A 15386-nucleotide genomic window follows, 5' to 3' on the forward strand; every position below is an offset into this window, starting at 1 on the left:
CAACTCTATCCCTGCACTATCCATCCCCCAAAAGATTTTTTTTTTGCTGCTGTTGCAAACGTTCCCATAGTGTGATTGAGTGTAGGAAGGGCAAACTGAGTGCGACAGTCCGTCCCCTCAGCCGCTTTTGCCCAGTTTAAACAGTGTAGATGTTCCTTGGCATCTTCCAGGTTGAGTGAAGGTGATGCCTTTCTTTGGGTTGAGAGTGGCTTCTTCATGTGCTTTGGAGCTGAAGAGGGTTTTTGCAAGGAAAGCCTACGTAGCAAACTTGAGTTTAAAATAAAGGTGTAGTAAGTCCAGAGACTGGTGTTCATCTCTGAATCTCTTTTCATATTTTTGCCCTCTTGTTCCTCACCACTTACCAAGGTACAACTAGCTCTCTCCTGGGGTTATCTATACCATCAGTTTTTTCTAGCTTGGTTGAAGAAAAACTACTTTGAGCATCTTCATCCCCTCCTGCCTCTTTTCTTTGTGTAACCATTGACCTGTTTGTCCAAATAGAAGCACGCGGTGTTTTTATTCTGAGTTTCTCAAATCCTTCCCTCTTAAGAAAAGACATTGATGTGACTGTGTGGAACACCGGGATTAAATGGCACGTTGAAGAGTCCCAGATCTATACAAGCATAGTCCTGGTGTCAAAAGTGATTGCAGAAGATATTTAAGTACCTTGCATAACTATCACTTCTCAGATTTAATTTTTGCACAAAGCAACACCATCCATTTCTGGGCTGTCCAATGTCATGTTCCAAGCAGTGGACAAGGTAATACAAGGCCATGTACCAACCTTCGCAGTCTGTTAGCCTCTTTAATTTATTTTTCATTGCTGTTTTGGGGGGCTGCCTCTTAGCAGGGGATGTTGAAGTTTGTTACCAAGTCTGCTCCAAATAATCCTGGTGTTTTGAATAACCGTGATGTCCCTCAACAAAAGAGAGGGGAAAGATGCTATTTTTTTCATCTGAATACCCCAGTGAGAAGGTCTTACCCCAACGAGAAGGTCTTTCCCCTCCAAATTCAAGAGAAGATCAGAACTTGAAGGAGCCAGAGGGGGAGCAGGAAAGCTCATAGCAAGTGGTGGAAGAGAATCAAAGCAAGTTTGATAGCTGATCTGGACCAGTAAGTTGTGATGATCAGAGAAGAGGTTTAGGAGGAATTTCACACAGTTGGAAATATCTAATATTTAATTAACTTGAAACTATAGGAAAATATATCATCATCACAATGTTAGGGCTATCTGACACAGGGAAACACAAATGAGCACTTCTTTGAAGGCAAAAATCAAGAACAAAATTAATCCAAGGAATTCAGAAATGAGAAGCCCTCCTAGTTACCTGTGTTGTACATTTCATGGACCAAATACAAAACAAGAGGAGTTCAAATAGATCATAATTTGATTTCTTAAAAACAAAAACCTGACTGAAATCAAAGAAGAGTTGGCTGGAAGGGACCTCTGGAGGTATCTAGTCCAACCTCCCACTGGAAGTGGGATCATTGCTCACTTGGATCATGTCAGCCGTGGCTTTCTCTAACCAACTTCTAATTTCTCCAAAACAGAGGTCCCACAGCTTCTGTGGGCACCCTGTTCTAGTTCCGCACTACCTTCCCGATGACTCTTTTCCTTTCTAATATCCAAGCTGAACCTCCCAAACTGTGACCATTGCCCTTTCTCACGTCATCTGGTACTAGCAAGAGTTGGGTGCTGTAATCTCTGTAGTGTTACTTCAATATTTCTGTGCCTGCAACACTTAAATTGCTGATTAATCCATCCCATTCAGAACATTTGCGAGTGTTTTAAAATCATTTCTTTACAGGAGGTGACTGCGGACTGCCACACCATACTCCAGCAATTAAATTATATCAATCCAGAGCATTGTAATGCCTTCTGTGTCTGTAAGAGAGCTGTTTTGGCATGATATCTGAGCTAGATGTTACTTGGGAAGGTTTTGTTATAGCTTATGTTGCACCTTGAAAATATTCACGGCAGTCTGCTCAGAAAAAAGGTATCTGCTTAAGGAATTAATGATGCTTCCAAGTCAGTGATCCTAAAGTGGAAGCCCAGATTGTTTTGTTCTGGATTGTAAATGTTTGTGTTGATTGACTTCAGCAGAGGCTTTTACTCTGTAGTTGCCTTTAAAGTCCCGAAATAGCGCCATGTGAAGGCAGCTGGGAAGACAGCATTAAGAAAATTGCAGATAATGGTGGGTATGATAACCGAAAAGATACCAGGGTGAGATCTGCTGTTCAGCCACACCACCCTCAGAAAAGTAAAACCTTGTAGTTTCTTTGTTAAATGCCTTAGTATGATGTTGTTCAGTGTCACTCAAGATATGGGTTATTTAGGGTTCATTAGCAGACAGAATACTTGTGATTTGACATGGCATTTTTTTGTAAGCCTGTTGTATTTGAACTGCGCTGAAATGAGCACTGACTGACAGCTGAATGTAGGAAAGTCATTAAAAAAAATAATCTTTTGTGGTATTAGTGGCTGTCATGGGAAATGCTTTACCCCCAAAATTATCTTTTATTTAAGTTTCTGATGTTAAAGGAGGAGAGCCTTTGAGTGTATAGCAAAGCTTAGTATGTTTGTACAGCGTCAGCTTTTCATGCCAGAAGTTCTTATAAATTGGCATCCATTAACCTGGCATGTCCCTGGCTTCAGGAGCACGACGGTTGAATACCTTTTTTGCCTTTGCAGCTTGTACAGATTATTATAAATACGACCCATTTGGAGAAATCCTGCAAGTTCCTAGAGGAATTCATAACCAATATCACTAATGTACTTCCAGAAACTGTCCACACTACGAAACTCTACGGGACCACAACCTTCAAGGTGAGAAGGCTGGTAGATCCACCTCCAGGGAGTTGCTGTTGATGTTTGGTTGGCGAGTATCTGCTTTCAAAGCACGTGTGTGGATGTGTGTATGTAGGGACCTAAGCTGAGCTGAAAGGTAATTTTGTCATATCCTGGGAAGCTTACACCATCAGACCAGCATTTGGGTTTGTCCTTCAGAGCATTACTTTTGTTGAGATCATGAGCCTTTGTAGCCCTAATTTACAGGCTGTGACTGCAGCACTTATTATCTAAAGGATTAAGCAGCTTTTAAACAAAAGCCTGATTTTATTTTTTTTTTAATGATTTTTCATTTTGCTGTTTAAGCGCTGTACAGTGTTACACACATCTGGCCATGAATGCAAGCTCTCCTCTTTTATACAAGATGAGAATAGATTTTCAGAACTTACATTTCTGTACCTTTCCACTCCTTTTAGCGTTATCCCCTAAAAATTGGGGCTGGCAGAAACTGCCAGACTTCTCAGTCTTTAAATCTTTAAATCATAACCCAGGAGTGTCCACCCAGCTACTTTGTATGAAATCTTAAGGCCATAATTGGGTCAACTGTGGGGTGTCTGAATTGTGTCCCGTGGCTGGAGAGCAGGAGATGGCAACAGCGCTGAGGACTTGAGCAACAGTAGGGAACTGGTTAGGTGAGGTTTGCCCTTGGGATAACTCAGCAGGAGATTAAAGCCCAGTGTCCCCAGGGAAGTCCATGCGTTGTCCCTTCTGGCATCATCCACCTATTCGGCCTAAGGGTGAGTTCTCCTACCCTTATTCTGGCAGAGAGGCTCCTCTGTGCCCTCCTGCACCCCATACTTGCACACGATTTGGTGGGTCTCAGCCATTCCTCTCCCATCTCTCTCTCTTCTCTTCTGCACTAGATTTGTCCTCCTGGTCCCCAGGTTGCATCAGAGGCAGACACCAGCTTGATCTTGCCTACCACTGCCCTAGTGGCACATGTCCCACCAGTTTGAGCCATGTAGTTGCCTACAGGCGCTTTGTCTTGTGCTACCTTTAGGGCTAAGGTTTGGGTCAATCTCACGTCCCGTTACTTGCGTAGACTTGTGATATGGAGACTTCGTCCCACGTAACATCGTCTCGTTCCCCAGGATGCCCGCCATGCTGCCGAGGAGGAGATTTACACTAACCTGAACCAGAAGATAGACCAGTTCTTGCAGCTGGCGGACTACGACTGGATGGCCATGGAGCCTGGCAGCAAGGCCAGCGACTACCTTGTAGATCTCATTGGCTTTCTGCGCAGCACGTTTGCTGTGTTCACCCACCTCCCGGTAAGCCACCTCCACCAATTTGCTTTCTTTTTTGGTCTGAGGAGCACGCGGGCATCTGATGGTGCTGTTGAAACTAATGGTTGCTCAGGCTTTATGGAGTGTGATGGAAATGGGGCCTTGGACTGTCAAGTGTTATGAAATAACAAATCTATTTTTAAAGTAAGCTATTTCATGTGTTTCCAGAAGCTGGGCTTCAGTGAGAGTCTCCCTAAGTATTTGCAAGTCTGCTTATACGTGGATGAGGGAAATATCACAGTCCACCATGTAAAAGGAGGGTCATAATTCACTAGCCACCTATATTTTAGATTTGTTAACTTCCAGCTTAATGGACATTCAAGATTTTTTTTCAAGACATCCCAGTATGAGGGTGTCTGTTATTTGAACTGCAGATACATTTCCAAATGTTTGTCAAGTCACTGGATGCCTTACATCAAAATATTGCTCTGTTGGAAGGCAGCATATGTTTCTTTCTTTCCTCTGCTGTCTAAAATATGCCTGTGTTTATGCTGTTATTGCGATCAAAAAATGTATTTTATGTTGTTTTTTGCAGTTGGCTGAATAGTGTCCCGTTGAATAGGAAAAATATAATCATCAGGGAGTTTCATTTTTGCTCAAACAGCTTTTTTCCTTTAAATAAGATTTGTTCTGAGCTGTCTGGATATATACTTATGAGTATCTTCAATCAGCAGGTATTTTGAAATAGCAAATCCACTGAACACTGTGTTTGTCCTAAAAGCAATTTCAGATCTTTCTCTTTCCTGGACTGTTATTTATTTGTTGTTACTGGGTGCCTAGGATGATAGTACACCGGCACACACTGGGCATCTTTCATGAGCTTGACTATAAACAGGAAGAAAAGACTAATAATACACAATGGCAGTTTCCTTCACTCCATTCTGCTTGTTTATGCCACTGTGACTGCTCTACTGGAAGGATGTTCAAGCCCTTCAGAGCTGTTTTAGGAGGCGTTACAGCCCCAAAACTGTGCAGCCTTCTGCATGGCTCCTGTCTTTTGGCCTTCTCTATCACAGCAGGAAGATTTGGTAGCAGGATGGAAATGAAGACCGATTTGCTGTGGATGGAGAAGCCACCAAAAGAAAAATGGAAGTGGCTTTCCCCATTCTCTGTACCTGGAGGTGTTGTTGAGGAGAAGGTGCTTTCTTGGCTCTGTTATCACTGGAACAAACTGCTAAATAAAGTGTTGCCTCCCGTGCAGAGAGGTTGGAAGGGCTTTCATCCATCTTCTTGTTCAGGCCAGGTTTATTGCCAGAATGTCCCCTCCATTGGCAGTCCTGAGCAGAGTGGCTGGTGGCCATGCGAGCAGGCATAGGGCAGGTGCCCTCTGGAGTCAGGAGGTGCTTGGAGATTCCTGGATTCCTCAACTGCTGGATTTCTCCTTAAAAAAGGAGATGTGGCTGCACAGGGGTGGTTTATCACCTGGAGACCACTTCCACAAATCATACTGGGAGTACTTAACGCAAGCAAGTAATGGAATTTGACAGGGAGATTGGTCTCTGCACCAGAGCATGAAGCATGGCTAGCAGGAGAGGTGAGGATGGGGAGAGATGCCCACAATGATTTATGAGATGGACCTGGAGTGATTTATCTTCCTTAAATATTAATATTTCCTTTTTGAGTGAGTCAAAATTGTTTTGGAGACTGGGAGGACAGCTAATTGGTCTAAAAAAGACCGAGACACATGGAAGCAGCCTTTTCTCTTCCAGAACTGGATTAGAAAGGACCCAGCTGAGGAGGAGGCTGTTTGCATTTGCACTGCAGCACCTTATCTTCAAAGCAATGCACGGCAGTGATCCTCCCGACAGCCTCGTGAGACAGGGGAGGCAAGTCATTCAGATGCTGCAATCTGATTTGTGAAGCTGTAGACCTGGTTCAATGGTTTGTAGGAGATGTAGGTCTGGGATTTTTTTGTATATATTGGAGTTTCTTCCTTTAGAGGAGTGCTATGAAGAATGCCGTCGCTGAACATTGCTGATGGGTCCCGGCGTACCCTTGCAGGCAATGGTGGGTGAGAGCAAGTGAGGAACAATCAGGGTACATCTAAAAGGCACCCAGCTCCTTTGGTGTCTCTGCTGGTTCGTTCTTGGGTTCAAGGGTCTTTTTCCAGTGGCTTATTTAGAAACACATTAAAATTTCTGCACTTTGCTAAACAAATTGTGGGAGATAAGGTGTGTAGAAGCCCACATCTGTCTAAAGCAATGCAGAAAAATGGCAGAGATGTTTGTGAAAGCCCCAGAAATGTAGGATGAGCTTCATTGGTGAAAGGAAAGAGTGAGAGGCGTTCAAGGAGGGAAGGAACTATCTCCAAAAAGGGTGAATTATAAGTAAAAGAGGATATTGCAGGATTGCTAGTGGCAAGGTAGAGCTGTTTCTATACTGCTGGTCCAAGTTCAGCCCAAATCATTAGCACTATAGCGTTACGATCTAAGAGGAGTTGCTGCCCTGTTTGAAATGAGTTTGCAGCCTGGTCCAGCTATAAAATACAGGATTTCCACACTGCCAGTAGCTCACGAAGAAAAGTAAGTGACTGTGCACCATCCTTGGAGGGGCTTCCTTGGATGAGGCATCCTCGGAGCATCTTTTCATTCCTAGAAGTGGGCGCAGTGCAACACTGTCCCTTCCTGTTCTCACGTCCTTTGCTGGTTTGGAAATACCCCTGTCTTCCAGAGCTGATAATCTGGTACCTTTGGGTTGAATTTACACAATTTTAAAAAAGTGAAAAGCATTCTCCTAGTGTTGGAGAAGTTTTTTAGAAGAAAAGAGTGGCAGTCTCAGCAGATGACTAAGTGGCAGGAGCTGAGCTACTCACCTGCCTTTTGTCACGACGGTAATTACACCAAGAAAAACCTTCACCTGCTGATCAAAGAAACTCAGCCTGGGCATGTTGGCGGTTACTGTGCTAAAATTACACCAACAAAAAGCGCTGTCCTGTAATAGAATGGAGCTGAAAGTCCTGAGCCTGCAAAAATGCAGGCGGCTCCTTAACGTGACGGGTGTGAGTAATCCCATTGTCTCGGACGGGGCTGCTCGTCTGCAGGAAACCTTTCTGGGGTCAAGGCTCCAGCTCGCTGCAAGGCAGATCAAATAGCCTTGAAGGGTCCGGTTGACTCCAGTCAACGTTTCAGAGAGGGGGTGAAGAGGAGCAGAGATGCTGAGTGAGCTAAAAGGCGACTCTGAGTCAAGATTTGGGCGTTAGGTTTTGTGTTTCCCTTTTTGGATACATGAGGCTGAATTTTTCCTCTGTTTATTGGGGCGCATCCCAGAATGGTTGAGGTTGGAAGGGACCTCTGGAGGCCATAGAATCGTAGAACAGGTTGGGCTGGAAGGGACCTTTAAAGGTCATCTGGTCCAAACCCCCTACGATAAGCAGGGACATCTTCAACTCGATCAGGTTGCTCAGAGCCCCGTCCAACCTGACCTTGAATTTTTCCAGGGATGGGGCATCGACCACCTCTCTGGGCAACCAGATCATCTGGTCCAATCCTCCTGCTCAAGAAGGAAAAATAACCCAGACCAAAGCTAGTCCTGGCTTGTGGAGTGGCATAGTCTCCGCTTTCTCTAGTGTTCAAGCAGGAATTGCAATCCCTAATTTTTCCTTTAGAGCATCAGAGTAGACGTTGTGGGAGGTGGTGAAAACTGCTTGGTATTAGGAATCCCTGGAATCGATTTGCTTTTTGCAGCTTTGCTTTGGGACACTGAGCCCCCATCTGCAAAGGGCGTGCTGGTGGGTACAGCGTGTGCTGGGGGGGAGGAAAAGTTCATGGTGAAGTTAATGGGGTTTTGGTGCATACCACTGCTGCATGAAATTTTCATGGTGGTTTAGAGCCACAATTCGAAAATGCTCCGCTAAGTGCCCCAAATGTCTCAAAGCAAATAACACGCTGGTGGAAATCAAAGCATAATTAACATTTGGCTTCAAGGCTGCCCTCTTCCTGCGTTAACCAGGGAGAGTTGGTTACTGCTGCTGCTGAGCTTATTAACATGGGATGCTCGGGCCTCCTTTAAAAGAAAATACTTTTTTTTAAGAAAAAAAAAAAACACCTTTAAAAAATAACCCCGTATTTTAGGAAAAAAAAAAAAAGGTGGTTTCTGGTTTTCAGCAAGTAAAGGGCCATGGCCTCAAAAATTAACATTTCCAGCATAATACTTTTAAAAGAATGACTGAAAAAGCCTTTTGTCTTTGATGGCTGATTGTTGTTTTTATTTCTTGTTAGACAAGTTAATGTAAATCGCATTGACAGGGCTACTCCAAACACACTGATTTGTTGACATTAAGCTTCTCAAAGATGGAGGGTTGTGTCAACACCTACAGTGAACTGTCAGGTTAACAAAGCAAGGATGTTTTCTTGGGGGAGGGGAGCAGAGTTGGGGAAAGGGGGGGGTGTTTTGTTTTTATTTTAAGTTTCCTTTAATCCTCTGTTAGTCTTGTATCTTGATAACCTCCTTTGGAAGGTAATCAGGGCAGGTCAAGAGGTGATGCTAACCCGGGAAGGGGAAGCAATCTTTCAGCGATCGAACAAACTCTAACCTCTGCCGTCTTGAGCAGTTCAGCGTGAACTCTCTGCAAAGGGGTTTTTGGGTTGGTTTTTTTTTTTCTCTTTTGTGCTTATTTTTGCCAGATGGCAGGCACAGATTTCAGCTGGAGCCGTGCGAATGCCACGGCCGCTCTGCCTGCAACGTTTTTGCCTTATTCACCATATTGGCATCTCTTCCCAGTTGCGAATGAATACGCCAGCCCCAGCAGCTCTTGCTTTGGTAGAAAGAGCTTTGGAAGTGTTTATTTTCTTTTTAAAGAGAACGATTACCTATGTTTTTATTTAAAAAGCCAAATCCCTCTATAATATTTTAAAAGGCAAGACACTGTGCATGGAAGTAAAATGCCTTGAACTTTGCACCAACCACAGCCTTGACCACATTGGGAGGAACCCAAGTGGAAAATAACCGTCACGAAAACATCATATGAGCACCAAAGACACTTTCTTTAGATTTGCAAGAGTCCTGTCTGTGCTTAGGTAATGTCCCCTTGCCCTCGGAAGAGCTCAGCAAGTTTTGCTGGAGCTTGCCCCTGCTGTCACTCACTAGGGTTTGACATCCATCACCTCCATCTTACAGGTGGGAAAGCAGAGGCATGTGGGTGTTGACTTGCAGAACATACTTAATAGCAATAAAACTGGTCTTGTGGTACTTTGATTTCCTCCTCATCCTCCTTAGACCAGGTTCAGGGAACCCATATTTTGCTTTTTTAATACTCTGCCAACTGCCCAGCAGCCGGTGCCTCGGCTGGAGCGTTGATGGGTTGTAGGCAACTATGGGTGATGACCGATGTGTGTTTTCTGCCTTTCTCGCTGTTGCTTTGCTCTCTTCCGCATTTGACTTTAAACTCCCTGTGTTGTCCTCTGTAGGGGGATGTAGATGTCCACTCTACAATGTCGGTGAGTACAAGACTGCGTGTCGTGCGCGTTTGGTCTGCTCTGCTCGCACCTCAAATGTTAGAAGGTGAGTTGAACCAGAAAAGGTCCTTAGTCTCAGAAGGGAGGAAAGGAAAAGACTGAGTAGAAGTTTAAATCAATAGGATAACTAAGAGACCGGGGGAAAGGGTTTCCTTCCAGACAGGTCACTCACAAGCGTGCTGTGGCAGTAGCATTGCTAAATTGTTGCTTTTAGAGCACGTCACATTTAACTGGCTCCTTTTATCCCCCATGCATCCCTAAATGTGCGGGGAATTAGGGGAAATGCCTGTTATTAGGGAAAGCATGATGGGATCTTCAACCTCCGCTTGAAAGAGAAAAGATCTTTGTAAAATCCACCCCCCCTCGCTCCCTGTATTTTGTTCAGACAAATCCCCCATGGGGATTTCAGCCTGACGTTCCTCCTGGTCTAAGTGCTCTGACCTGGGGCTTGGACCGCTAAGCCTTCCCTCTGGCTAGAGAGGTAGAGTAGTATTTTATCCACAAAATAGTGTGGGTTCTTGACATTTACTATCTCCCTGTTTGGATTAGGGCAATTAGCACAAAGAAAGCGAAGGAGACCTTTCGGACCTGCCTTCTGGTTCAACGAACCCCTCTAATTGTTGTCATTTCTGCTTGTTTCATGTGCGGGAGAAAAAGCCGTGGCATTTCTGTGGATAGATCGCAAACAAAGTGCTCTCGAGCTACCTTGTTTCCTCTATTCCCATGTCTGCAAGCCAAGGCACGTGTGAGCAAAGCGTGCCTCGTTTTTTTGTCGGTGCAGCCCTGCTCGACACGGTTGTGCGGTGTGAGATGCGGCCGGTGTGGAGGCGTAGCCTCTACCCCAGCTTCTGCTTTTCCGCCTTTAACCCCTGCTCTTCATTTTAATGCTGAGCTGCCATGGTAGTATTGATATTTCACGCCGCGGTTGGATGCTTGTACCCCTTTTCCTGGAAACTGAGCATAGCTAAGCCTTGAGTATTTGCAGGCTCCGGGCACCTGGGGGTTTCTAAGTCAACACTGAGGTCTCAAATCAACGCCAGCTTCTGGAAAGAAAGAGCCTTGTTAAAGCAATTTGAGGCCAGCTTCCATCAAAGCTGTGGCTCGGTTGCTGGCAGGGCTGCGGGAGCTGCCCGTGCCGACGGGGAGCGGGCAGGGATGCTTCGGGCATCCCCCCGTGGCCGCGGGTTTTCAGGAGCGGTGTTGAATGTTGACCATCCTATGTGGTGTCCTTAGGGCGTACCCTAAGAGAGACAGATGCAGAAACTGGTATTGCCTCTGGCTTTTCAAGACTTTCAATCATTTAGAAGCCAGATGTATTTATTTCTTTAATTGAATCCAGTGCCTAGACAGCTATGGAGTCAGCTTCCTATGGAGAGGGGTGCATTAGTTTCATTAAGGTAAATCAATGAAAAGTAATACCTGGAGGTCCCCTGGAAAGGGTCAGGAGTGGAGTAATCCCTTTATATGGTGAGACTTTGCTAGCTTGCTCTTAGTTGGTTTTGTTTTTAACTGCAACGGATTCTAATTTTCCTTTTAACCCCTCTAATTTTCTGTTCTCTAGGTAGTTTGTATTAATTGGTGGAAATAAATCACTAATCTGTCTGTCTAAAAGAGATTGAAAAATAAAAATCTGATTGCACAAAATAGCAGGACAAAGGAGTTATTGTAACGGAGTTTAAAATGTCCGGTGGGAAGTAGTTGTGGCTAATCCTGGAAGTTTCTTGGTGTTGTAGATACAGACACACGTAAAAGCAAGTTGCCTGGGATGCAGACATGGAGAGGGCATGAGCAGCATCCAAAATCCTCCCCGTATGGTCCTCAGGGGCTTCCTCTGCTCTCCAGAGGTGATCCCGAGTCTCTTGGGGGGTTGCTCGGACCAGCTAGCCCTGAAGGTTGGGCAAAATGCCCGTAAAACGAGGGTGCCTTGGTGGAGAGAAGAGGGGCTGGTGACTGGAGCAGAGCTTGCATGGCTGTGTGGTCCTGTGCTGCCCGCCTTGCTGCGGTCTGCTGGCTGTGTATTGCTTTCCTGGTCTTCTCAAGTGTCTCCAAAATCCCAAATACTTACCAAAATGAAGGGGTCGAAACAAGAACTAATGGTTGCTTTAAAGCAAGAGGCAAAGCATTCAAATACGGTGGATTTAGCTTTGTTGGCTGGGGAGAAGGCTGACCTCTGATTAACCTAGGAGTGCTAGTTAACTCGAATCCGGGTAAGCCAAGTTATCTTGTAATTACATGGTTTCTTGTCTGCTTTCAGCACTTTCAAAATTAATTGAAGCTAAAATGCCCAGTCCCATAAATCCTTTAAACCAGGGTGTGCACGCTTCCCTAGGTATTGCTTCCCTTTGTGTAGTCACCTTGGCATGTTTGGCTTTGATTTTTATTTTACAGACTTAGATTTATAAAGCTATTTTATGCTTACTTTTGCATGCACGTACATACACAAAGAATCAGATGTGCGGTGTGGGGAATTTGGCAGCTGAAAATCCATCCTCAGCGTAAGGAATCCAAACATGCCTGCCGCCTCCTGCACCAGAGCCCCAGCGTGTACCTTCCAAAAACCCTAACAGAAGTTAAAGTATGGGTGGGTTTTTTCCCCTTTAGGCTCAAATTTAAGCGAAACAATAGACTTTGCAATTTTATGCTTTCCTCTTATTTCATCCACTGGCAACCTGAAATCTTGTAAGGCTCTTCGTAAGTTGTGAATGTGCAAAGGAACGTTGATGAACACCACATCTGCTTCCAAAGCCCCCAGCTATCTTCCTTAACCTACCCATGGGAGGAGAACCGCCTGCCCTGGAGGAGCCCAACCTTCAAGTGCAATGTCCTTTGGGGTCCCCGCGCAGGGATCGCTTGAATTGAGGTTACACGGAGAAGCGTTGGGAGCTCATGCCCATCATTCGGAGCCGATAGCCGCATGAGCGCGGTTGAGTGCTGTTGGTGCGGTTGAAGTGGCCGCAGTTAAGGACAGGTCGTTTCGTGACCGTCGTGGTGGTGCCTTTACACAGGGATACGTTCTCCCTGGATCTTGCAGCCTAGGTTAGACGTAATAGCGAGAGAGAGCAAGACAAGCATTTAAAAGTGTAGATCCTTATGGATTTCTCATGTTCGCCATGGTCTTTCTTCATTGCGTTTCGTGAATGGCAATAAATAAGGAGAGCCCAATGGGTTAATTAAAAAACAAGATAACAGTAATTTCTACAACTTTCACCATCCATCTTTTTCTTTTCTCTGTTTTTCAACTGTAACGTCTCAATATTGAAAACGGAAATTTAATGTAAGATTTAGATTTTGGAAAAATGTAAAACGAGCTGAAGTTTCATACGCCGTTTGTGTTGGTCACTCAGTAATCAGCTCTGCTTGGAAAAAAAATCTCCTGAATTGAGCATTGATGGCTCATGGAGTGGAAATGGAGTGGGTGGGGTTTGGTTTGGTTTTTTTTTTTGTTTGTTTGTTTTGTTTTGAGCTCATCCTTTTTTCCAGTCTGTTCAACATCTGGGCCTTTAGTCATATATTAGTTGCGTTTCCAACAGGCGGCCAAACGTCACGGCAACATGCCGACCCTTCCTTCGGCATCTCGGCAAGCAGAAATCTGCGTAAATGAGGAATCTGGAGCATCCATGTGTGTGCGAAGGGTGAGAAACCCTTGGTGTCAGTGTGTCGAAGGGCTCTGCTGCGAGGATGAGTGCAGTGTGCTCCAAGCCTCGAGATCTTTCCCCTTTTAGTTTTAACATCAAATTATAATTATAAAATTATATAGCAAAGATGAAGCGATTCAGTTCACTCTCTTTAAGTCTTCCTACTGCCATAATTGGCAGATGCTTTGCCCTGATAAATCAGCAGAAAGAAGCATGGTTCTAGCTCTTCGTATGTTAGGGAAAAAATAAAAAAAATCTGTATTTAATCAACTTTTTGTTACCAAAATGGCAGCTGCTTTGTATTTAATGGAAAATCAGGCTCTTCCCAATGGAAAGAATGTTATTCCCAAAGCGAATACAAAAGAAAATAAAAGCCACAAAAGAAGAGGATGAAATATGTATTTTTTTTTTTTTTCCTCGTTCATTCCAGTTGTGGAGCCGCGCGCTCCGATCATGGTCGGGCCACGGCTCTGGTTTGCGTCAAGTAACTCGGAAAGTCTCAGCCCATGGACACAGGCACCAGGAGAGAGCCTTGCTCCACATAAGGAGGCACAAATAGGACCGAGAAAAATTAGGGCTACTTCATGCTTCTTGTGAATATATAGAGACTCATTAAATGCAGGTTATTTATGGGTTTAATTCCTTTGCAGGCTGAGATGTCTCTGCTGTTGGAGCACCACATTTTTTTCCTTGACATCTCTTGTTGCAGGGTCTTGGTGTCTTCTTCAGAGACGAATGATCTTTGTGGAGACCCAAGTGGTGAGCACGGGAGGAGGAGAAAATCGAGGAGCGTAAAACTCGTGCCTTGCCCAAGCCCACCCAGCAAGTCTACGGGTCGCTGTCCTCTCCGAAGGGTCGCAGTGAATTTACAGCACCATCCTTTCTTGGTCTGCAGCTCATGTTTGCTTGCAGTGTTTGCTCTGAAGCACATCTGAATATTGGAAAATTAATATTCAGTGCTGGGGGAGGCTGCCAAACTGCCACCATGGCAAGTCAAACACCCCAGGGTTGTACAATTCGGTTTAGGGTTCCCTCCTGCTGCTGGGCCACACTGTGGAGATACCCTCTGGGGGAAGGAAAAGCGGTTTGAGCTGTCGTGACGTGCTCTGTCCATGTATTTTGGGTTTTGTGTGAATTTTGGTAGCTGCTTCTCTGCTGGCCCCTGCACCTCTCTGTCTCCTGATGCCGTTTGCAGCGCAAGAAGGCACCGCAGGCGTTTGCAGTGCAGCTCGTAACAGCACGGAGTATTTTAGAGAGCAGGTAGATGGGACTTTCTTATCTTCGGTTGTTTAAAAAAGAGGGTCATGTAAAGAAAGCAGAAGGCAGCAGATTTGGAATGGGAGTTTGATGCCACAGGCTGAACCTCCAGCCTGGTGGGAGAGTCGGGATCAGATGGTTGCGTGATTAATGAGAGCCTCTGCAGTTAAATCAAGTGGCTAACAAGGATAAAGCGTATAGTTCCTAGCATTTCTCACAGCATAATGCTGCCGTATGCCTAAGCTGGACTGGCAGAAGTGCTTTCCCACCCATGTTCTGCGTGAAGGTCCTTGCACGGATCTCTGAAGCATCTCAGGAGACCAGACAGCAGCTGGATGCTTCAATGCAGGCGCTGCTCATTTTGGGTGAGCCGGGCTCTGCACACAACTGTTTCCATGCTACAGACTTTAAAAAAAGTAGTTAATTAAAAATATCCTGCCATGCATTTGGATGGTGTGCAAGGAAAAAGACGCAGATCTTGGAATCCTCTATTTCCTTGGCATTTTTTGCATATGTGTATATGCAAAAAAAACCGCCCTAGCAGCCTCCCAGTGTAAGATTTGCTGCAAACTGCCGAGCGTCTACAAAAAGACCTTTGCCCGGTTGTGTGTTTGTGTGTGCCTCTGTAAGGCTTCAAAGAAACTGCCCAATGCTCAGTTGCAACAGCTGTGTCCCAAGGTACTTCCCTTCTCCACCCCCTGCCCTTCCTTCTATTTATTTATTTTCCTATTTAAAAAAAAAAAAAAAAGGAAAAAGTAGATGTTGCTTGTTGACTCTGACAACGCAAAGTGAGGGAAAAATCTTGTGTTCCTGTGCATGCTCTTATCCTGGATCTTCTTATATCCTGGATCCCACGATTACATGTGGTTACAAAATCTTTGAGTTGTGCTTTTGCTACTGGGTGTAT

At 44.9% G+C, this 15386-nt stretch overlaps 1 protein-coding gene across 5 annotated transcripts in view; it reads left to right on the forward strand.

Moving 5' to 3' along the window:
- The window catches only part of EXOC6B (exocyst complex component 6B), a 308866-nt gene that overhangs the window by 197536 nt on the left and 95944 nt on the right, over positions 1-15386 (forward strand). For 3 of the 5 annotated variants that reach the window (XM_052780871.1, XM_052780867.1, XM_052780870.1), the window contains 3 exons: positions 2693-2827; positions 3940-4119; positions 9540-9569. In XM_052780871.1, coding sequence (XP_052636831.1) covers positions 2693-2827; positions 3940-4119; positions 9540-9569 — 345 coding nt within the window. The remainder of the gene's footprint in view (positions 1-2692; positions 2828-3939; positions 4120-9539; positions 9570-15386) is intronic. The other 2 variants (XM_052780869.1, XM_052780872.1) reach the window with 1 other exon arrangement.

This window comes from Harpia harpyja, chromosome 2 (genome assembly GCF_026419915.1).
Source record: "Harpia harpyja isolate bHarHar1 chromosome 2, bHarHar1 primary haplotype, whole genome shotgun sequence".
Taxonomy (NCBI): Eukaryota; Metazoa; Chordata; class Aves; order Accipitriformes; family Accipitridae; genus Harpia; species Harpia harpyja.